The sequence below is a fragment of the Dioscorea cayenensis genome, chromosome 15, assembly GCF_009730915.1.
Source record: "Dioscorea cayenensis subsp. rotundata cultivar TDr96_F1 chromosome 15, TDr96_F1_v2_PseudoChromosome.rev07_lg8_w22 25.fasta, whole genome shotgun sequence".
NCBI lineage: Eukaryota > Viridiplantae > Streptophyta > Magnoliopsida > Dioscoreales > Dioscoreaceae > Dioscorea > Dioscorea cayenensis.
This window is the reverse complement of record NC_052485.1, coordinates 3,755,658-3,779,678: the sequence shown is the minus strand read 5'-3', so window position 1 is coordinate 3,779,678 and position 24,021 is coordinate 3,755,658. Positions and strand designations below refer to the sequence as shown.

General features: G+C 30.8%; 3 protein-coding genes across 3 annotated transcripts; 1 reads left to right on the top strand and 2 right to left on the bottom strand.

Moving 5' to 3' along the window:
* The first annotated feature begins 12,535 nt into the window (after window positions 1-12,535).
* LOC120278161 (growth-regulating factor 4-like) lies at window positions 12,536-13,316 on the top strand. The gene is made up of 2 exons (XM_039285083.1): window positions 12,536-12,939; window positions 13,156-13,316. Exons 1-2 carry the CDS (start codon window positions 12,683-12,685, stop codon window positions 13,196-13,198), a joined length of 300 nt encoding a protein of 99 aa, XP_039141017.1. The 5' UTR covers window positions 12,536-12,682; the 3' UTR covers window positions 13,199-13,316.
* A 3,611-nt stretch (window positions 13,317-16,927) lies between these two features.
* On the bottom strand, window positions 16,928-18,492 carry LOC120277929. Its single transcript, XM_039284800.1, has 5 exons — window positions 18,438-18,492; window positions 18,212-18,344; window positions 17,954-18,106; window positions 17,435-17,878; window positions 16,928-17,350 (listed from the first exon to the last, which is right to left on the bottom strand). The coding sequence occupies exons 3-5, from the start codon at window positions 18,055-18,057 to the stop codon at window positions 17,329-17,331; spliced, it is 570 nt and encodes a 189-aa protein (XP_039140734.1). The 5' UTR covers window positions 18,058-18,106; window positions 18,212-18,344; window positions 18,438-18,492; the 3' UTR covers window positions 16,928-17,328.
* LOC120277587 (replication factor A protein 1-like) lies at window positions 18,430-21,030 on the bottom strand. Its single transcript, XM_039284446.1, has 6 exons — window positions 20,927-21,030; window positions 19,439-19,526; window positions 19,054-19,327; window positions 18,874-18,976; window positions 18,598-18,722; window positions 18,430-18,518 (listed from the first exon to the last, which is right to left on the bottom strand). Exons 1-6 carry the CDS (start codon window positions 21,028-21,030, stop codon window positions 18,430-18,432), a joined length of 783 nt encoding a protein of 260 aa, XP_039140380.1.
* Between the last annotated feature and the right edge of the window lie 2,991 nt (window positions 21,031-24,021).

The window sequence follows — 24,021 nt, the reverse complement described above, 5'->3', positions numbered from 1 at the left end:
TAAATTGTTTTCAAGATTATGTTACTAATATATTAATTACATAAGCGTGGGCCCAGTATTATTAAAGTGTTTGGGGAAATTTAATGCTTTTTGATATTTGTTTTTGTAATTTGTTCACAATTATTTAGATAAATAATTGAATATTATAAAATGATAGTGAGGTTAATCTGGCCTATATTTGTTTCTATGGCCAGATAGAGGAATAAGAGTGGGGCCCACATGATAAAAGTGTTTGATTGTCAACTTCTTGTATTAATTACTTTCATATATAAAAGAATATGCTACTTAATAAACCATTTGAGAATTAATGGTACTTGCATTTTATATATATATATATATATATATATATATATATATATATATATATATATATATATATATATATTAATGACTATCACAGAGGTTTTGATGATCAAACTATATTTCTATTAAAAAAAAAACTCATTTCATTTATAACAAAACTCTCTTTAATTATTTTGTTCTTCTTTATAGCAAAGCTTTCATCTTGCAATACATCATTAGAAATGATGAATAACTTGCTCATTACAGTATTAAAGACGAAGGTAATGCATTCGATTGACAAAAACTCTGCAAAATGGTGGTAATATTGATCCAATCGTCATCTCTATCAACCAAATGATCATGATCATCATTAATCTCCAAGTTATCTTCAGAACAATATTTCTTCTCCTTTTCCGAAGAAAGAGGTGATGGTGGCGGTGATGGAGGAGATGGAGAAGACATAGTGAGAAACTTATAGCAAAAATTAGTCTGAGCTTTCTCGATACCTCTAAGGTGATTGAAGACATGTCATAAAGCCACTTCGCTTCTTACGGTGTATCAAATGTGCCTAACCAATGTCTTTTTAGTAGAAGGGTTTCTAATCTCCGCCGCATAACGTCCACGATGGTCTCTTTCGTGCTCTAAGTACCCGTCGATGCTCTACATCGTCTTCTCGATGATGGGGTAAGATGATGCATTATGTAAATCAAGCATGTCCATAGATGTGCAATGTTAATTGTTGCAAGATTGTTTAGTATCCTATCTCTATATAGATAGTTGAATTGAATATATATATATATATATATTGGAGAAAAAGAATTGAATTAGGGTTACGTAAAGTAGTATAGGGTGTTATTGGGATGTCATACGACGTTCACTATAGACGTCCTTATATTTGTCATCTAAGGCCGTTCTTGGATTATGAATTAATTTTATTTATTATCATTTAAAATAGAAGGTTTAATGGGAAATAGGTTCAATACAACAAAAGAATATTAAATTCCCCATCCAATCAAACAGCTCCAAATGACATGGAAGGGAATTAAGGGGATCAACTTTATATATGTTGATCCTTTAGATCTTCTTCTTTGGTGGATTTTCTTAAAAGAAGAGTAGATTTGTTTTATATTTTTAACACTTTTTATTAATAAATAAATCAATATGTTGTTATTTTTCTTGTCTACTTCTTTTCTTGTTGGGAAAGCATCTTGATTGATCTACAAAAATAATTTTTACTAATTTGCAAGTTTTTATGTAATTTTTAATAAATATTTGAATATGACAAATTGGTGTTGCATTATAGTTTGTTTATAAAATGACTTCAAATCAATATAAATTGAATGTAAAAAAATATTTATTTATTTATATATATATATATATATGCAATTGTGTTGTTTTTCTTGGTTGAATTATTGTTGGAAGTCATCAATTTAGTATTTTTTGTCAAAGGTTTTTACACACACATACACACACACACACACACACACACACACATATATATATATATATATGCAATTGTGTTATTTTTGGTTGAATTATTGTTGGTAGTCATCAATTTAGTATTTTGTAAGATTTTTTGTAAAAAATATATGTGAATTGAGATCAATTGAAGAATGGCAGTTGTGACAAATGTTAGATGTGTAGATGTGTGTAAATTAGTCAGCTATTTTAGATCCGATGATTAAATAAATTGGACTCCAATCTGCTGTAAAAGCTATTATATATTTATTATTATACTCTGTTATATATATATTAAGAGATAAAACAATATATATTCACCTTTATATTAAACATAAACCAAACCATTACACCCATTGTTATCTTGTTTTTGAGGTCGAGTTTTTAAACAATATCTATATATAATCTTTAAAAGGGAAAAAATAATTAATAACAAATAACTATATATATATATAATATATATTGGGAAAAGAAATTGTAACTACCTTTTATCTTGTTTGTTACTATCTGTCTATCTTATATAATTGTAAATATGTTTGCTATACATATATTCTAAATATACTATATATCATAGAGCACAAAGTATACCATAAGAAAGTATATCATCCTTATATTATATTATAATAATGTAAGTACAATATTAAATGACCATTCAATGATATGTACCTGATTTGTCAAAGATATTCATCATGTTCTTTGAGATTTCTTTAAAAGGAGAGTCATTTTGTTTTACATTTGGATTTCCTTCAATTGTTGTGGTTCTTATTGTATAGATTCCTCTATAATTGTTTGCTATAGTTAAGGTGCAATGGGTCTTGTCGGCTTGTTATTGACATAATTATATATACATATTATAAATTGAAGGTTTGTTTTTTGGGCTGATTGTATTATGATGGTGATCATACATTTAGTATTTTGTAAAGTTTTTTTTTTAAAATTTGTGTATTGAGATCAAGTGAAGACCGGGAGTTTTGACAACTTTTATTTTTTTAGTTGTATGCAAATTAGTTAGAGGGATATTAGATATGATTCGATGTGCATAGTTTTATGTTAGCAAGAGCAAAGCCAGAAAATAGTGAATTTTGTAACTTATTATTGTTAGGTTTGATGAGCGTATTTTGTATATATGTATATATATATATATATAATTTTTCAAAATATGTTGTGAACATTTTTAATATATGTATGGCCAATAATCAAAATTATTAGTACAAAAAGGGTAACATAGATTAGTAACAATGACATAGAGACAATTGTCTTGTGTTGTTTGTATTTAGTTATTTTTTAATATTCATTTTTGGTGTCTTAAGTCAAAGATATTCATTATATTTTGTCAGATTTTCTTAGAAGAATAGTGGATTTGTTTTACTTTTGTTTTTTCCCCACAACACATATGGGATGTACATTGTTTTACTATTGATAAAATTTAAAAGAACAGAAGATTTTCTTAAAAGAAGAGTATTGTGTTTTTATCTTATATGTATTTTATTAATGCTGGGTATACTCACTTGCAAGTGTTCCTAATATTATATTGCTATCAGTTTCTCATTGATGGGGAATTGGGAAGGATGTTAAAGTGATAAAACACTTAATCAATAAGGGGAGATCAAATGTCTAATAAAGACAAACTCTTGAGGAATAGTGGTTTTGGGGGATATAATTAATATATATATATATTATATGTTTTTGTTTTGAAAAATGCATGTATATAAACTATGATGGTATGATGAAGAGATGATGAGGATGGAGGAGATGGCCGAGAGAGAAAGCATTGTTAATCAACAATGGTGAAATAATCATTCACGATGCTTTTATTGCTCGCTCCATCATCATCATTATTATATCTCTTTCCTTCTCTATTTCTTTTTCTTTCTAACACTCTATCTTCTTCTTTTTTTAAGATTTTATTCTCTATATATTTCTATTAAATTTTCATATATAGCTCATACAAATATAAAGATAAATATTATATATATATATATATATAAATAAATGTTTGTGTGTCTTTTATATTGGCAAACCATTAGCTAGCAAATATTTTTGTTTTATGTTGGGGTTATTCATTTATAGTCATGTTATTTTCCATCAATACATACATATCTCAAATTATTATGTGTTATTTTCTTTATATATATATATATATATATATATTTATATCTACATCCATTTTATAACAACTTAGATTAGAGTTTGGAATTGTGACAATCTTTTCTTTTCTGGTTTGTTACAATGTCATTATTTAAGTATATCGTTTTTCTTTATCTATTTTTGTCGAGTCCCTTTGTGTATATGTTGTTTTCTCAAATTTTTAATGATCATTATATGTTAAAATAGGAGAGAAGTCTTGTAACTATTTTTCTTGAAGGTTATCCTCGGATTTTTATCGAAGAAGTCATTGCATATATCGCTTCAACATCTTCTAAATCTCTTCATGATCTGAAAATCTTACATGACTGGTAATATCATTGATTATTCATAGCATTAAGCTCATTGTTGTTTCTTTGCATTATGAATACATATATATATATATATATATATATATATATATATATTTATTTGCAGTTGTAAAAGTTACATACATATCTCAAATTATTATGTGTTATTTTCTTTATATATATATATATATATATATATATATATATATTTATATCTACATCTGTTTATAACAACTTAGATTGGGAGTTTGGAATTGTGACAATATTTCTTTTCTAGTTTGTTACAACGTTTTTTTTTCATTATTTAAGTTTATTTTTTTCGTTCTCTTTATCTAATTTTCTCAAATATTTGTTTTTTCCTTTATCTAGTATTTGTTTTCTCAAATTTTTACTGATCATTATTTTTGTTATGTTAAAATAGGAGAGAAGTCTTGTTACTATTTTCTTGAAGTTATCCCTCAAGAATTTATTGAAGAAGTCGTTGCATATATTGCATCAATTTCTTCTAAAACTCTTCATGATCTGAAAATGTTACATGGCTGGTAATATCATTGATTAGTCATAACATTAAGTTCATTGTTGTTTCTTTGCATTATGGATGCATATATTTATATATATATATATTTATTTATTTATTTATTTGCAGTTGTAAAAGTTTTTATTTAGCATTGAAAAACTGCAAAGTTGGCCAGTTTATGTGAGTTGATAATTAATGGTGTTTTGACATGAAGGAGTACATTATTTTTCTTCAAAATTGTGCCCGGAGATATAATGTGGAAGCTTTTTTGGTGCTTGGATTGGTGAAAATTTATCATGTATAGTTATAGTTGTAATATTAGAATTTTTTTTTTGTCAAATTAAATGTATTCAATTGAAAATGAATTCAGGCATCCAATATCTTACAAACACAATGTTTAAAGGTTATTTACTTGCTGGTTATGTTTAGGTGAAGATGGATTACTGAGAGAGTTTTGCAGCCAACTTTATAGATTGACCTATGAATTTAATTTGTTTATAAAACTTTTGTAATGTTTGTTTAATTGTTTGTTTTTTTTTTACAACTAATAGTATATTTTATATGTTATCAAAAATTTCTCTATAGACAACATTCCTAGTCTTATTTGTATATTTGCCATTATTGTCAAGAATCAAAATTTTTAATCCTCCAGATGATGTAACTCTTGACAAAGCAACATAGAGTTGTCCATGTGAGAAGACAGGTCTTGGTAAGTATAGACCTACTAAGTCTAGTGTTTGTCCTTGACTTTTGTTTATAGTCATTGCATATGAAAGTCTAATAGGGAATTGTTTTCTACACATTATGAAAGGCCATTTAGTATTTTGCATAGACATAATGATTCGAGGTATATAAACTTTTTCACCTATATTAGAACCTGAAATTATTTTTGCTTCTATAATATTTGGACAAAGTTGTGTTACTATTAATCTAGTTCCATTACAAAGTCCTTTTGCTTGGCTTATATTTCTAATTAACATAATGACACAACCTATTTTTAAAGTTAGTTCATGGTTCGGTATTCCTGTGAACTTCAGTGTATTGAGGAATTCAATTGCGTATAATGATTCATGAGCTTCAGCACCTGTCGAAGATTTTGAGATATAATCTGAGCTTAAATAAGTTTTTGCAGAAGTTTTTATTCTTTGGATCATAACTTCATTTATTGTGTCAACAGTTACATTGTATGTTGTGATAATAGCTCTTTGTCTAAGATAATTTGCATCTGTATAATTCATATCAAATTGTTGATAGATAGCATCAATAATTGCTTCAATTGGGTCTCTTGGACTTTGTATTAAAAATCTTGTGGAATTTCTATACATTCTCCTTCCTCATCATCATTACTATCAACAGATGGAACTTTACCATCACCTATTTTTAATAACCAATCTGCAAAGGCTTGTAGTTGGTATTTGGCTACTTCATCAAGGTTGTTTTGTTGAAGTCTCATATTTGTTTGGAGTTTCAATATTGTACAGTGTTTCCATAGGTGTGAATGAGTAATAGCTGCATTAATAATATCTGATCTAGTTCCGTGTTGAATAACGGGTAATGTTTGACGGAAATCTCCACCTAGAATAACTGTTTTGCCTCCAAAAGGTTTTATAATTCCTTCTAGATTTATATTCAGAAGATCTTGCAAAGTTTTGCTTAAAGCTTCAAGACAGTGTCTATGAATCATGGGTGCTTCATCCCATACAATAAGAGTAGTTTGCTCTATTAATTGTGCTAATTGAGTTTGTTTATTAATGTGACATGTCGAACATTCATCAATATTGACTGGAATCTTAAATCAAGAGTGGGCTGTTCTACCTCCAGGTAATACTAGTGATGCAATCCCTGATGATGCTACAGCAAGAACAATTTTCCCTTCGGAACGTATTTTGCTTATGATAGTATTCAATAAGAAAGTTTTCCCAGTTCAACCATGCCCATATACAAAAAACATACCTCCTTCACCAGTATTGACCGCTTTTAGGATGTTGTTGTAAATAATTAATTACTCTTGATTTAATTTACCTAACATAAATAAATGATCCTTTCGAAGCTGGTTGATGTTATAACTCATTTCTTCTTGGAATAAGTGATTAGATAAGATGGTTATGTTAACAGATTGGGGCAGAGGCAAATCATTATCTTGAAGTGATGAAGAGTGTTTGTGAAGGATGTCTTCAAGAGCTACTAATAAATAATTTTTCAGATATTCATCTGGAATTTTATAATTAGGATTATGAAAAGTTTTTCGGAGTCTGTATTCTATGTCTTCTGCTAAGAGATGCCAATTTTTCAGAAAAAAGGGTTTTTTTGTCTCCTACTTCACAAAATAAGATTATTGTTACAAAAAGTTGCTGTAATTCAGCGCCAGTTGCCCATTGAGCAGCTTGCATCAAAGCATTTGACCATTCATTGTCATCACCTAATAGACCCAAAGTAAAGCAAGCCTCTCTATAAGTCTGATACGTAATACCATCGATTGTTCGTAGATCGTCATATGTTTTTGCTCCTTTAATTTCATTTAATAATAATCTTAGAAAATATAATTCTCCTAATGCTGGATGCACATGAATTATTCTACCAATTGTTTTACCACCCTTTCTAAAATGCCATTTTTTTTGTTTCTTGTCCCAAGTAAATTTGGTTGGGAAATCAGCATATAAAAGCATCTTTCCTCTATCATCAATTTGATTAGTAAGCATCCATTCTGTAAACATAGTTTTTTCAATATCTGGGATAGTTACAATACCATGAATTGTTTGTTTATCACTAAAATAAATATTATGCTCTTCAGGTAAGTGTATCAAAAGTCGTTGAACAGAAGGTTCTCTATGGTGGATCGGGAACTCAAAAAGTCTCCAACAACTTTCATAAGCAGATAAATATCTACAATCTAGATAGTTTTGGACCTCGTCTATTTTGTTTGACGTTGACGTTTCAAACACAGCTTTCACTCTATCAGGACCTTTACTTATGTATTTGAAAAAGATACCACTGTCTTTGCTCTTGTTACGTTAAATCTCTACATTGATATGAGATTGATAGTGAATTATTAGGTCAACATTATGTGGCATAACAAAGTCGATTATCAGTTCATAATGTGTATTCGTTTGTTATTGATGTATCTCTTCTCCGATATTGAGAATCCATCTTCGTCCCATTGTTGTTGAGAGTCTGGAATTGCTTAGGACAAAATGCATTTTCCATCTACCATGGCATGGTGGTAGCTTGTCGATTTGCCAGCCACAAGGGCCATGTTAGCATAAATGAGGTAACGGCTTCGCAACTCTATAGTGTCATTCACTTTATTAGGTAGTCTCGGTGACACTATGCTGTTAATCTCAGCTGGAGTCATGAATGAATTTTCCCTTTGCAACCATAGCAAAACATGGACATGTGGTAACCCTCGTTTTTGAAATTCCATCAGATACACAACTTAAAACCACATTGTTTAGAATAAAAGTGTTTTAAAACCTATTGTAGCATACTTGGCATTAGTTATTTAAAAGTCTGTGGCGCTCAAAGAGTCATAAATAATTTGTTGGTAATAGTTAGTTATGAAGGGCATTATTTTGTGAATTCAAATCCATGTTTGCTAAGAAAACTCTATTACATAATTGTCATTAAGGAAGAAGAAAAGATAATATGATATTATTATAACAAAACTAAATTTGTTAGATTAGAGTAAATTTTTAAGCATTTGGATTATGAATGACGTTAGAAGTATTAGTACATATATATATATATATATATATATATATATATATATATCTATATCTTAAACAAAGAATTGTGATATTGATTTTATATGATCTTAAAATGTTATTAGCATACTTGTTAAATCCATTGTAATAGAAGGTATTAATCAAAAGGAATTCTCATGTAACAAATTATGCGTAATAAAATTATTTCTTTTACTCCTCGCTTTTGTACCTACAAATGTCTTTCAAATCACTCCTCCACGTTTATGAAATGACTCTGGATGACGATGTCGTACTTCTTCCGGCATTGCCTTTAGACTTCTTACTGGATCACTATTTCGAAAGCTAATGAGGATTGCAGGTCTGTGAATGTAATAAAAGGTTTGGGTAGCTATGTATTATCTCGCGAAATGCTGAGTGCATCCCACGTATTTCTCGAACATATATCTTGGTTCACGGAATAAAAACTTGCAGTGTAGTATAACTCGCTTTACCAGCTAGGACTTTACGTGTATCGACAGCTCTTCTTGATCTCATTGCAGACACGCCTCTGTACATATCGTGCTCTAGTGTTGTTTGGTGGATGTCTTATGTATCTTAATCTTGCATTTCTTCAATTATTGCATAACAATCTACTATAAATTGATCTGAAACGTCCTCCTAGTAAAGGGTTGGCCTCCATGTCTCTGTTGAATCAAGTGGTAATCGCCCTTCATTTCGCATTGTTGATACAACCTTCCTCAGAATTTGGTCATGCGAGTTGGAGATTCTTCCCTTATGGCATGTCTAAATGGCGAAACAATCCTCACCATATGGAAATAATAAATGGAGCATTGAAGTGGCATAAAGAGAGGGTGTAAGTCACTAGTGCTCTCTGAAATCACTTGTTGCGATATGTTCCAGCAATAATATCTCTTCCATACTCTCCAGATTCCAAAGTCGCAGTATTAAAGCAAATATTTCTGGGTTGTTGGTACATGTATAATTGTGGGTTTTGGCTCGAGTAGAGAGAGAAACCTAATTCTAACTCGGTAATCTTTTAAATTGTTCATGTAACTCTTTGGTGATCTAAAAACTTTTACTATTTCTAGAGCTGCATTCATTTAACATATTTGTTAATCCACATACTATTTCTTTGTCTAATCCTTGCTTATCTTCTGTTGTATTGAAACATGACAATCTATAAGCTGGTTCGCGATGTGCTCTACCATATCAGTTGGAGCAAACTGCTTTTCTCCAATTGTTGCAGGCTAATGATCCTAATCGTGGATGTTTTGACCCTGGAGCAATTTACATATGGTCCGCTGTTTGATTTAGGACTATTGTCAACAACTCCACCAATTGATGTAAATTGAAAGAGTGAGTTGTGCGCTCTAATTTGTTCCTTAACTGAACCTTTGTTCCAGCATTTACGCTCTAAGTAGTCTTCTCATGGGGGTCGTTAGTTTTCTAGTTTTGGTAGAAAGTAAGACCTTGTTTACCTATAAACACATGTTAAATTTCGGGTTAAGCATGTTTTGAAACATCAATTCTTTCTTCATCATACCATACTGCTCGCATTACGATAAATCTCACATATAAAGTGAGGCCCGCTGACATATGGAAGGTTCAAAACATGTTCCCCGTGAATTGTGCAGCGGGAGTTATAAGAATTAGAGCTTATATCCACAATAATGACATATTAGTCTAAGATGACTTAAGGTTATTACATAGACGTTTAGAAGGATGATATTTATCTAATAATGGTTTTTTCAAAGGTGTGATATTATTTGTCTATATATATACATATTAAAAGAGAGAGAGAGAGAGAGAGAGAGAGGGAGAGAGAGAGAGAGAGAACATTTTCTGTAAGTTTTGTGATGTTCTTGAAAGTAGCCTATGTCTGTGAATTTTGGAAAATACTAAATTTGTGATGGATTGTCATTACAAATGCGATCGTAATGTACTAACACACGACAGGTATTAAATTTTTAAAACAAACAATAAGTAATAGTGTTAGTAAATTACAGATAATGCACATGAATGAGAAAGTGTTATTTAAACAATAATGCTATAGGAATATTATTAGCTTTGTTTATTTTTCCAAAGTGTAATACGTGTTTGTCTTTGATGCTATACCTAAGAATTATCACAAATTGAAAATAATATCAAACATAAAAGCATTAGTGTGCAAAAAGCAGGAATAATACCATTTTGTGTTGAGTAGCCATTGTAATCTTTTGAATATTGCCATAAGTTTTGCTTGTTGAAGCTTCATGAACTTCATCAGAACTTAATCGTGGTGTGTTGATAGTTTCAACCTCATCATTGCCATGGAGTATGTTTGTTTCAATATTCCTTGTTCTTGCTCTATCAGTAGTTATAGTAGGACTGATAGGGTTTGTATAAGTGCTAGATTGTGATCTCCTAGTTTTAAGGATCTTCATACGTTTCTTTCGATTGACTTTAGCTACAACTTTGTTGATTGTAGGTAATAAATTGACTTTTTCTGAATGTTGATGTACTCTTGGCATCCCAAGTGCTATGCAAATGTATTGGCATAAAATTTTAGTAAGTTCCCTTAAAAACAAAATATTAGAGACAAAGGAAATATTTGTTAATGACTTCATATCTTTAGCTTTATCATTTTCATTTAAACAATATGTATATATATATATATATTAACAACCAAGATATGGCACAACTTTTACATATACATGAATTTAATAAAAGAATAAAATATTCCATCATTTTCTCAATATGAAATAGGGTAAAATGTAAAATGTTTGAAAAATGTTATCAAATTAAAAATATGGAAGGTAATATAAGATTTTGGGGGTGGGGGAAGACTAACTCCGTATAACCATATATATATACTTTTCATGAGCAATACATTGATTTATATGTTTATCATGAAATTCTAAAATATTTGGAACATGTAATTAAATAAAAAATATATGGAGGGGCATATGAGAGGTGGGGGTGGAGGTGTAGAGAAGATTAAAGGCATAGGACTATATAATTAATTTTTCATGGAGGATATATTGATTTTTATGTTCATCATACAACATCAACAAAAATTGATGGGTTTAGTTTTCCATATCATTTACACACAAACATAAAAAAAATTAAAAAACAAAACAAACTTATGTAGAACAACCTGATGAGGATGATAAATTTAAAAACAAAAGTACATACCTTTGTTGCAAGCTTTGTTTGAAATAATTAAATACCAAAACGAAAGGAAGGCTTATGTTGGATAATTTATGGTGAGTGTTATAAAGCACTGAGATGTGTTTATGAGAACCCTTATTGCTAGGTTTGGAATTTTTTGTTTTAGAATAATTAATGTGATTAGGTGATTTAAACTTCACTGCCTAACAATTCTAAAGCTTGATGAAGACATATTCCATCATATGTCTTTATCATGGAAGCAATCATTTTATTAATTTATACATGGGCTTATATGTCATTATCATAGAAGCAATTATTTGTTCAAGTTGTCCATCTGCACAACATGGTTACCATTCTTTACATAACATCCAATGTTCTTTGTTTAATCTCTCAATCTCTAAATGTATCCAATGGTCAGAAATACTTATAACATAATCCCAATTATAAAAGTTTAAAATAACTGAAGAATTAAACCAATAATTGTGGATAATGAAATAACAATGGCTATAACAAAGGTTTTTTCAAAGAAATGCTAATATTTTATTTTTAGTGGTTGTGATTCGGTCAATGCAATTAAAAGGCGAAACATTGAAAACAAAATTGGAATTCTTAGTTTATGTCAAACCATTTGACAGAATGAAACATTTAGCTGTTTCAATAATTAATTAATCAATTAATTATTGCAAAGCGGATAAGAATGAAAATACATTGTGGAATTGGAATCAACTTCTGAATTTATCTGTTTGGATTAATACAATTCCATCAATTATAAGTTTGGCATGATTTAAAGTTGATCCCCTAAGAGCTTTGGCATGCTATTTGGAACAATATGATTGGATTTGGTTTTTTTTGGTAAAATTCAATGCTTTTGGATTGGGTTTTAATATGGATAATCATTGAATATCATTATAATTACTTGAGCAATGTGCAGTATTGTTTATATTTGCACTGAACTTGAGCTAATCAATGATATGCTAAAATGAATACTTACTTGAGTTTTTGTTGTTCTTTATTGCTCAGTGGGGTACTGTTATTATGGTAAGAAGCTAGACCTAGAACCAGGGAGATGTAGGACTTATGGAAAGAAATGGCGGTACTCGAAAGACGCCTACCCTGACTCTAAGTACTGCGAGCACCATATGCACAGGGGCCGCAACCGTTCAAGAAAGCCTGTGGAAACTCAAACCATCTCCCAGTCTCAATCATCTTCATCAACGGTGATGTCTCTCGCTCCCTCTGGGAGGAGCAGCAGCTTCCAGAGTGCTACTCCTCTGCATGTTGTCACTGGTACTGGCAACAATCCACAGGGCTCGTTCAGTGTTGCCAGCAGTGGTGGCAGTTCCTCCAGGCTTCATGTTGATCCTAGTTCTTATGGCATGGCCAACAAAGATTACAGGTCTATTGGTTTGCTCTTTCTACTTCATTTGCTTTCATACTAATCCACATTTTCTTGATTTCTTCCCTCTAAAGAACATATACCTAATGGAAACCAGAAGCACATGAGAATGATCTCAATTTATGGTTTTTGAAGTATAACTTTGTTGGAGGTGAAATATTAAAATCTTTGACCTTTTGCTGTCAGAGATTGATTCATTTTTATGGCACATTGCAGAGACTTGGCAGTTTGGAAAACTTTTCGCTTCCTGCCTTCATGATCTTTGTCTGGTTAATTAGCTACACTTGTCTGACATGTTTCTCTCAGTTCCCAGAGGTTATGAGCTCTCTGCTCCGATCTAGTGTAGGTTTCCACCAGTAGTATTGTAAAGAAGGATAGACTTAACAACATTTATGGTGATCTGCAAACTACTCCTTGAACATTTCTCAGATATGTTTCTTTGTCTTTCTACACCTGTTTTGTGACTTTGCAGGTGGTAGATTTTATTATTGAAACTATTTGATGGAACTTGTGTTTCATCTTGGGGGTCTTACCAAATTGGTCCACATTATATTTTGATTGAATTAGGCTTTTTATGCAAGAATAATATAAAGAAAAAGAGTTGTGTCATAAAGTAGTGAACTTCTCATGTTCCTATTATGGTTTTTATATCTAGCAAGGTACAAATTGTCTAAGTGTATTTATATCAACATCAACTTATTCAACACTCTTATCTATTGGAATTTATTTGCTGTTTATTTGATTCAAGAAAACTAAAAGGTATATAACACTCTCATGTCAGTGACTCGGTCATTGAATATATTCCCCAGTGCTTATGAAGGGAATGATTACATGTGAGACTTTAGTTAAATACACTCGGCCTATTAGTGTGGTGTCGTATGGTCTAAATGAATTATATGCCCTTTTTTTCCAACATTATCATAGGATTCCATCTTTTGTTTCCTCATCTTCAATGCTGACACTCAAAAGGTGTTTATCTGACATCTGTAATGCATGTATAATTTGTTTTAAGAGAATAACATGTGAACTATAATATTTCGTTTGTTTTAAAATATATATATATATATTTAAAAAAAAACCAAACCCAATCCAAAAGCATTGTATTTTGCCTATTGCCAAATTTCATCAAATAATAAATTATTTTTCATACATATATATATATATATATATAAATATTGGCATGATTTTGTCTATTGTAATTTTATTTTCACTTTTTCCAATTTTTTTTTAAGTTGGGCCATCACAATTCTCTAAAACCTTGTGAAATTGTTTTTTTCCCTCGGTGGGACTTCTTTCTGCATGCACATATATCATGTGAAAACTGGTTAAACATTTGGGGAAAAGAAGATCATAGAGTAAAACGATAGAGCACTTCACCAATGAGCCTGGATATAACAAAAAGGAATTTGAACATACTTGCAGAAAACATAAAACTCAACTCCGATGTGCAGTAGCACATAGCCTGACAATGGCATAAGCTCAAGTTCCATTTCGCAGTCAAAATTACAGGGAACATCAACAGCTAAAATTGCTAATGATTGACGAATAGCATATCCTTTGAAGAAACAATTAGAATGAACTTTATGGGATTACTGGCTCAATAAAGACCCAAAAATTTCCACCAGAAGGTTCCAACTACTCCCCATATCTAAGCATTAATCAAGGCAATAACAAAGCTGTATTTAAATACATCACGAAGCTCTATATAACCCGCTGCACAAAGATAAAAAATAGAGAAAAGTAATTAGACTCGATACTTGAAAATATAAGTATAAGTGGAAAATAAATAGTAGAACCCAGATAAAGCTTCTCTGAAAATATAATGCACCTCCCAATGATAATCTAAATGTTGCTACCAAAATAGCATGAAGAAACACATACGAAGAAATTTGATGCTAAAGTCAGAATATTACAGAAATTTCAAACACCTGCAACTAATTTATTAACTGTTGTTTCATCAATAAGAATGAATTGGCAACCATGATTGATCCAAAACAAATGGTTACATAACCCAGTGTGTGTAGTGGGAAATTATTTTTGCAGTTTTAAAAGCAAGTGTTGAATTTCAGGTCAATCCATATGACAAACAAACCTTTTTTAGTTACTCCTGGTGTTTCACTCATGTTTTCAGTATATATAAGAAATTTGCCATGTCAGATACATGGAATGCACGCCTCTGTATCCAGCAAACACCAGTTCAGCACGGAAAGCATATCGGTTAGTGAATACTTTATGTAATGGCCGCAGTCAAAGTGTATGACAACAAAAGGTGTGGTTGAAATCCATGAGAATATCTAATTAGAGATTTTTTTCATTCGGAATTAGGTGCCCCAGTCCAATCCTACACTTGTTCTCGTCCTTAAAAGGACATAAGAACATAATGATGATCATTAAAATTTCCATGGATTTAGTGCTCATTTGTTCACCACCGGATCTAAGCCTATAGTTATATGAAGTATAAGGATATATGGACAACCATTTGATGGATGAATACAATTAAGTACTAACCACAGTATAGATGAATTACTGTTTGTTGAATTGTGAATTAATTGATCCGAATGATATATGTAAGAATTAAGAAGCAAATATATGAAGTACTAACCGCAATATAGATGAAAACTGAGAAGGGAATAGTGGAAAACATTCCCAGGTAGGCATCAGCAATGAATCCGCCAAGAATGGGCAATATGGTTGTTACTTCGAACCAGTAGTTCACAGTTTGAGCAGCAGTCTTAAGCTGTTCATGTAAAACTTTTGTCAGATACATCATCAGGTTTGTGTATATTCCAAAAAATTGAGTCTCTCCAAAAACTCTATGTTGCATGTATACACATAACAATTCCAAACTGCATGAATTGTCAAACTTGGATGTACATATACACATATCTAGTAATAATAATCATAAACAAAATATGCTTATGGAGACATATAATTTGAGTGTATAACATGTTATGCTATGAAGCTTATCAAATGATAATAGATACATATATATATATATATATATATATATATATATATATATATATATATGTGTGTGTGTGTGTGTGTGAAGCAGGAGGATTACCTATTATGAAGAGAGATGCTCTCCAAAGTCCAATAGATGCCCTTAGAGGAACATTTCCTTTATTATCAACAGAGGAATGAAGCACTCACTTATCATTGTCATTTTGTATGTCCTCTAATATTTCAGTGTTAAACACTGTTGCAGATTTTTTGGGATGCATACGAGTTACCGTGCATAGATACGCTCCTCCTAGGAAGAAGAAAAACTAAGCAAACACAAAAGTGACAAACCTTAACTATCAATTGTTTTAACAGCGTACTTAAGGCGTCAGAGTTCCAGACATACTTGTAGCTACTTTCGAAGAATAGTTTTTCATGCGAACATCCAAAGCCTGCTCCTCCGCAACAAATGAAGCTGTGATGTTAAAAAAAGGGATGTTAAACAATTTGGAAACCAAGTTGAAAATCAAAACTGAAACACCAACACCTGCCAGTTCAACAGACCCTGCCAAATGCAACAGTACCAATATCCAACTCAAATTTTGGTACTCTAAATTTACTACCTTTCACAAGAATCACAACTAACGCATCTCTACTCGCCCTTTACCTTCACAAATTAAACATTCATCCATTTTTGAAGAATTTGCTCAATATTATCGTTGATTCTTGAATAAGAGGGGAAATATCAGTCATGGATCAGTACAGTAATTATGCATACCCAAATGGCCTACAAATGCAGTATCAACCAGAGAAGCAATTGGATCAGCAGCAAGAACAATAACAACAGCCAACATGATATTGAGATCTTCCATGGCAATGCCATCAGCCCTGTGTGTCCACACAAGAAAAAACCAAGAAAGGAAAGAAAAATGGAGAACACTCGATACCTATTTTCATCGAGAATGTGATTGAGTGAACGGAGAAAAGAGAATCCAGCAGGATCACGGTGGTGAGCTGATACAGAGATATAGAGGAAAAGCTGCAAAAAAGTTGCGTTATTTACCTCAATTTCATGAAGATATCATCGAAGCCTGACTTCATAGATTTAGGGTACAAAAGGCTTATCACTAATTTAATATTTAAATCTAATTTACTAAAATTATAGACTATAACATACCAACATGGTCAATAGAATACATTATTTCACCATTAATACAATCTTTGTAATTATACCCACACCGTAAAGATTTACAACAAAATGAACATTTCAAAAACAATTAAACATTACAGGCTACACCAACATACACATTATTTAAACACTCATATAATTTGCAAACTTCAAAGTAGTTGAAGTAATTAACATTTTTTCACATAAGATGTATGTGATTCTTGTGCTTTGCCAATTTTCATGCGGAGTTTCTTGTTGTTCATGTCTTCAAAGTTTTTTCATTCAATCTTCTCCTTTCCCCTGTGTCATAATATGCATTAGTTTTGGAATTATTTATAACAAAGTTTAGTTATTGTCTTTCATTTTGTGTTCTCAGACTCTTACCTTCTCTGTTTCTTAGCTGGAGATTCTACTAAAGCTAAATTTTGTGGAAGGCCAACCTGTAAAAAGGATTCAAGTGTGTCATCTGTGTCATTTTGGGGTTTTGTTTCTGTAATCTCTGATTTATCATCCATAGAGGATTGGGTAAATGCTAGTTGTACTTTTTGTGTTTGGGTAGAACTTTGGCCTTCTAGTTGAATTGGCTTTATTCTGTAAATTCTATAAGTCAAGACATCATCTTTAATCGCTTTTGGAGGCAGGCCAACAGTAAAGGTAAATTTTTTCTTCACTACAGCAAGTATTTTCTCTGGAACTATTGTCTGTGATATTTCTTCAATAGCTTGCAAAAAATCCACATTAAGATTTGTCATTAATTCAGCTTGTTTGTCGAACGCTGTAATTTCCATATCAGCAGTTTCATCTTTCATTATCATCCGCAGTCTTAACCTGTAAAAGGATAGGGCAATATAAACGTTAATTAATAATGTAAGAACTATACATATTAGTGTTTGCAACACTTACGTCAACTTTGGAATTCCTTGGCCATGGTCATAGCAAGCAAGCTCACCATTTTCTGTTTCAATCATGGTTTTTTTGCATATTGCAAGAATAAAAGAACCAACCATTTGAAGTATCGATTTGCTCTACCCATGCATCACATGTAAATAGTGTGTTCTGTATGGAATAGGCATATTGGTAGTTTTAGTTCAATTGTAGTAGTTTCCTATACTGTCTTTTGCTTTGTGGTTTTTGAAATTTGATTAAATTTAGTTTACTTACACCAATTGTAGCTGGTGAAAATTGCAATAGCTGAGCAATTGTAGCATATTTTGCTTGTTGAATTCTTTGTTGCATATTTGGGATTTCACTTGAAAAAGCTAGTAATTGCACTGGTTGTTCTCCAAGCTTTTGTCTGCATTAGCATTAAATAATAAATATTATGTAACATGTTAGAGTAATAATAATGATAATATAGAGTAGCTTCTATTGTAAATGATTTACTCACTGTTGTTGTATTGCTTTCGTCTCAGGAATATCCAAATTGATATAGATCTTTGTAGTCGAGTTGAAGCTAGATAGATTATTCCTAATCAACAATTATGAGATCATATTACTATTTTTGCAATATTTATATGAAGTTATTTAATTATTTTCCTTTGGCTTACCTTGGAATGTCTTTATAATTGTTCCAACAAATAAAAGCACAGGATTTGGTCGGATCTGAAGGAGTTTGTTGGCATTTAATTGAGGAAAAGTTGATTCCCATACTGTTATCTTCAACTCATCACCACTATTTGATGATTTTATTTATGTCCATATATGACAAAAGGAAATTTGCTAAATTAGTGCAAGTTGATTTTGAATATTTATTAGAGCATGTAAATAAGCATAAAATTGATGAGACAGTACAATTAATGCGGGTTTTCCCCTTTTTTTCTTACCTTGCTTCTTTTAGTATAACATCTCTTTTTTCCACAATTTTTTCATATTTGGTCAATTGAACATTCTGAATTGGGCCAATGGACATTAGAGTTCCAATTGCATCTACATAATAAATTCAGACATTAGTTTATAGTTAAACAAAACAATAATACATTTACACTTTGTAGGAATAATCTTACCTATCAAATATTTGTCAGAATTTGCTTGCGGTGCCATTTTTTCCCGATCAAGAAATTCAAAGTGATATCGAGGATAGGGAGTAGGATCATCAGGTATTAATGCCAGCTGGGTAATGGAGCTAAAAAGGATAGCAAATTCTCTTGTGGTTGATAAATATCGGATATTCGGTCGAACTACTTGGAATTTAGCAATCTTGTAGACTGAACCTTCAATAAGTTTTTCTTGAAACTTTGGGCAATCAAAATCCCTAATTTGCACATGTATCGCATCTCCCTAGTAATTATGTGTCCATTGTAAATTACAGTGTATATGCATAATGATTTGTGTTAGACCAATTAAAGCTTCTAAATAAGTATATATATCTATAAAACTATCTCTAAGTACCTGGCTATCAGTTGCCAAGAATGCAATACCAAGAAACTTGTTTGAAGTTGGGACATAACAATCCCATATCCTTGTTACTCGATCTTGACTATCCGATTTTTGGCTCGGGGTTTAAGTTGGGAAATATACTTGAAGCTCATTGCAGGGACTTGTGTAAAGGGGAAAAACAAACATGATTAAGCGATATATTATATATGCAAAATCTCATTGTATGAATTAGTAGACAAAAAGAATAAATTTTGGGATAACATGTCTAAAAGTTTCCTTATTGCAAGAAAGATTTGTTTTTCTAATGACATAAAAACATACCATGTCTTTGTACATAAATTAATTTGTGATTGTAAGAAAAATTATTCTTAATCTTCTCCTATTGGACTTTGTAGTGTCCACTTCAATTATTCATTAATTTGTCCATATATGTGCATGACATGGTTTACTAATATAGTGAAGCTATGTTAAAAACAAAAAACAAACGAAAAAACAACCTAACCACCAACTCGCAAATACACATCAAATGAATACCAACATATATGTACACGTCAAACACCAACTGTTAATATAATATCTATCCACATCAAATGATTCCCATAATTGCCTCTTAATTAATAAAAACTATGGACCATTTGATATTTTTCCCTATGACATTTCCTCAAAAGAAAGAAAGCTACACAAGGATATTTTTAATAATTCCTGTGGAAGATAATCTAAGTGCAATGTAAAAACTGGGAAAATAACAGCTAATAACCAGAAAAGTAACTTTACCAAACACAAAAGAACAAATCTAAATGTAAATCATGAAATCATCATATTATATATTACATAATAATAATATTATGTATATAACAAATAACATAAATAAATGTAAAACATTCAAAGACCTTGGAATGCAAAAACAAAGAAGTGATGTATATAACAAAAAACATTAGGTAGATAAACACAACTCATGAACATCATCATGTAGGTTATAGCCAGAGAAATGATTTCAATTCATATTTGTGTATACATAGAACAATTGCAACTTTATGAAACATCAGCAGATATCAAACAATTAAAGCTAAAGGCCAATAATAATAAATAGCTGCAAACCTCAAAGCAATACTAAGACCAAGCTTGTAATCAAGAGCATTCAATAATAACCAGTTCTAACATTGAGAATGCTTATTTATAGAATATTATTACCAAATGTTTTTTTTAGTAAATTATTAATTAGCTTCATGATTGAGCAATTATTGATTGTTACTGATAAGGCTTGAGGATAAATATGCTTGTGTATCTTTCATTCATTATCTTAAATAGCCATTAGCTTCTAGGTATATGTTGAACCTATTCTGAAACAGCATTGAGGAATGATGGAATTATTCTAGAAGAATTACCTACAGCTTGGGTAGATAAATAATATAGAGATAAACAACCACACATCGCGACGCTCACCGTCGTAAGCAAACAGTTACCGTCGACCTCCACCTCCCCCCGTGTTCCAGCCTTTACCTCATAGATACCGGCGCTTCTCTCTCACTAGGTTTCCTCCAGAGCACCCCATTTTTAAATTCGAGTGAGACGCCGCCGCTGCTGCTCTTCAAGCCCAAGGACATCGTCCAAGGCCGATCTTTCCTCCTGCATCATCACCATGGCCTGCGGATCCAGCAACCCAAACGGCGCCGGCGATGGCTTCAGTCCCTCGGCAACCGCACTAAAGCCTTAGAAAAGCTTGACCACCAGGGTGGAGAGAAAGAGAGAGAGAGAGACAGAGAGAGAGAGAGAGAGAGAGAAATGATCTCTTTTTTAGCAAGAGTGGAATTGGGTTGGAATTGTCAACGTCGTGGGTCCTGATAGGTTAGTTGGGTGCTGGGAACTATTAAATGGGCCAAAGAGTGGGAAAAAGCTGGTGGCCTACGGTGGTGGTGGCTGAAGTCTACGGCTCAGATTAGGTCTAGAGAAGTAAGAGTGGAGCCCACATGATTAAAGTGTTTGGGAAAATGCAATACTCTTGGACATTTGTTTTTGTAATTTGTTGATGTTTTTTCATTAAAAATTATTTAGATAAATAATATAATATTGTAAAATGATTCATAAGAAAATCTTGTCTAGTTTCATTCGTAAGGTTCAGTTTGAATATGGAGGAATAACAGTGGGGTCCACATTATTATAGTGTTTGGTAAAATTCAATGTTTTGGATATTTGTTTAGGTAATTTGTTGATTTTTATAATTAATAATTATTTAGATAAATAATAAAATATTGTAAAATAATTGTGATGAAAATTTTGCCTACATTCGTTGGAGTTGGTTACTCATGAATTTTTTTTTTTTTTTGCTTTTGGATAAAACCCATGGAATTTTTTGCCTTAAACATGATATATATATATTGAAAAACCAAACCCAATCTTATTATTATATATGTAATATATATGATGAGGTAAAAACAGAAACAATATTTATATTATCTTTATTTTTTAAAAAATTTAATATATATTAAGAGATAAAAACAGAAACAATATTTATATTATCTCTATTTTTAAAAAAATTTAAACATACCAATATATATATATGGATAAATCAATCAGTTACACATTTGTTATCTTGTTTTTCAATGTTTTTTTTAAATTTTTTTTTAACAATATCTCTATATATATTATATATATAATCTTTAAAGGGGGAAAAGTTCTCATTTTAATAAAATATAATAGTGATTATATTAAGCTTTGAAAAATACTGACGCATACTTTATTTCATCCTATTGTAATTAATTTAAAAAGTACATATTTTCTTTATTTATAAATTTACCAAATGCGTATTTTGACACTCAAGTAAGACTAAACATGTATTGATATGTAGAATGAGTTTTAAAAAAAATTAAGCCTTTGTGCTAACTGCTAAATCATGGAACTTTTACCAAAGATTTAAAAACCAGACTGGTTGATGAACCGGTTGATCAAGCATTGAATTTTATAATAATTTAAAAAAAAATCAAACCCAATCATATTGTTCCAAATGACATGCCAAAGCTCTTAGGGGATCAACTTATAAATGAAAATTATTAACATAAGTATGAGAAATGTCGACAATTTGGGTCATGCATCAATGTCATGTTTAGTTTTCACTTGCAACTACTATAAAAAAAAAAACCAAACCCAATCATATAGTTCCAAATGGCATGGCAAGGCTTCCTATATATATGTTTTTTTGAAAAAACAAAAAAACCAAACCCAATCCAAAAGCATTGAATTTTATTTTAAAAAAATTAATATATATTAAGAGATAAAAACAGAAACAATATTTATATTATCTCTATTTTTAAAAAAATTTAAACATACCAATATATATATGGATAAATCAATCAGTTACACATTTGTTATTTTGTTTTCCAATGTTTTTTTTTAAAATTTTTTTAACAATATCTCTATATATATTATATATATAATCTGTGATTATATTAAGCTTTGAAAAATACTGACGCATACTTTATTTCATCCTATTGTAATTAATTGAAAAAGTACATATTTTCTTTATCTATAAATTTACCAAATGCGTATTTTAACACCCAAGTAAGACTAAACATGTACTGATATTTAGAATGAGCTTTTAAAAAAATTAAACCTTTGTGCTAACTGCTAAATCATGAAACTTTTACCAAAGATTTATAAACCGGTCTGGTTGATGAACCGGTTGATCAAGCATTGATTTTTATCAAAAAAAAAAAAAAAACATCAAACCCAATCATATTGTTCCAAATGGCATGCCAAGGCTCTTAGGGGATCAACTTATAAATGAAAATTATTAACATAAGTATGAGAAATGTCGACAATTTGGGTCATGCAACAATGTCATGTTTAATTTTTCACTTGCAACTACTACCAAACCCAATCATATAGTTCCAAATGGCATGGCAAGGCTTTCCTATATATATGTTTTTTGAAAAACAAAAACCAAACCCAATCCAAAAAGCATTGAATTTTTATCACAAAAACAAAAACAAAACCCAATCATATAGTTCCAAATGGCATGGCAAGGCTTCCTATATATATGTTTTTGAAAAACAAAAACCAAACCTAATCCAAAAGCATTGAATTTTTATCCACCAAATCCAATCATATAGTTCCAAATGGCATGGCAAGGCTTCTTATATATATGTTTTTTGGAAAAAACAAAAAAAACCAAAACCAATCCAAAAGCATTGAATTTTATAAAAATTCAAACCCAATCATATTGTTCCAAATGGCATGCCAAGGCTCTTAGGGGATCAACTTTATATAATGTATATATTTGATTGAATTGATTGAAGATATATACACACACTAAAAATCTTGGTGTATCGATGGATTTTGATAAGCTTGGTGGTTGAGGTATCACATTATCTCTACAGCTCTCTTGTTATATTCCGTTTAATTTATCAACTAATTACCCACATTTTTAATTTTAAAATACCTCCTCATTTTGTTGTCACTCTTCATTCTTATGCTCCTATGATATAATTCAATGTTTTAAATTTAACTATTTTAAAAATTAATTAATTATTTTTTATTTGAAAAATAAAATACAAATAAAGATGAGACATTTAAAAGTTTCGAATTCAAAACGTGATGAA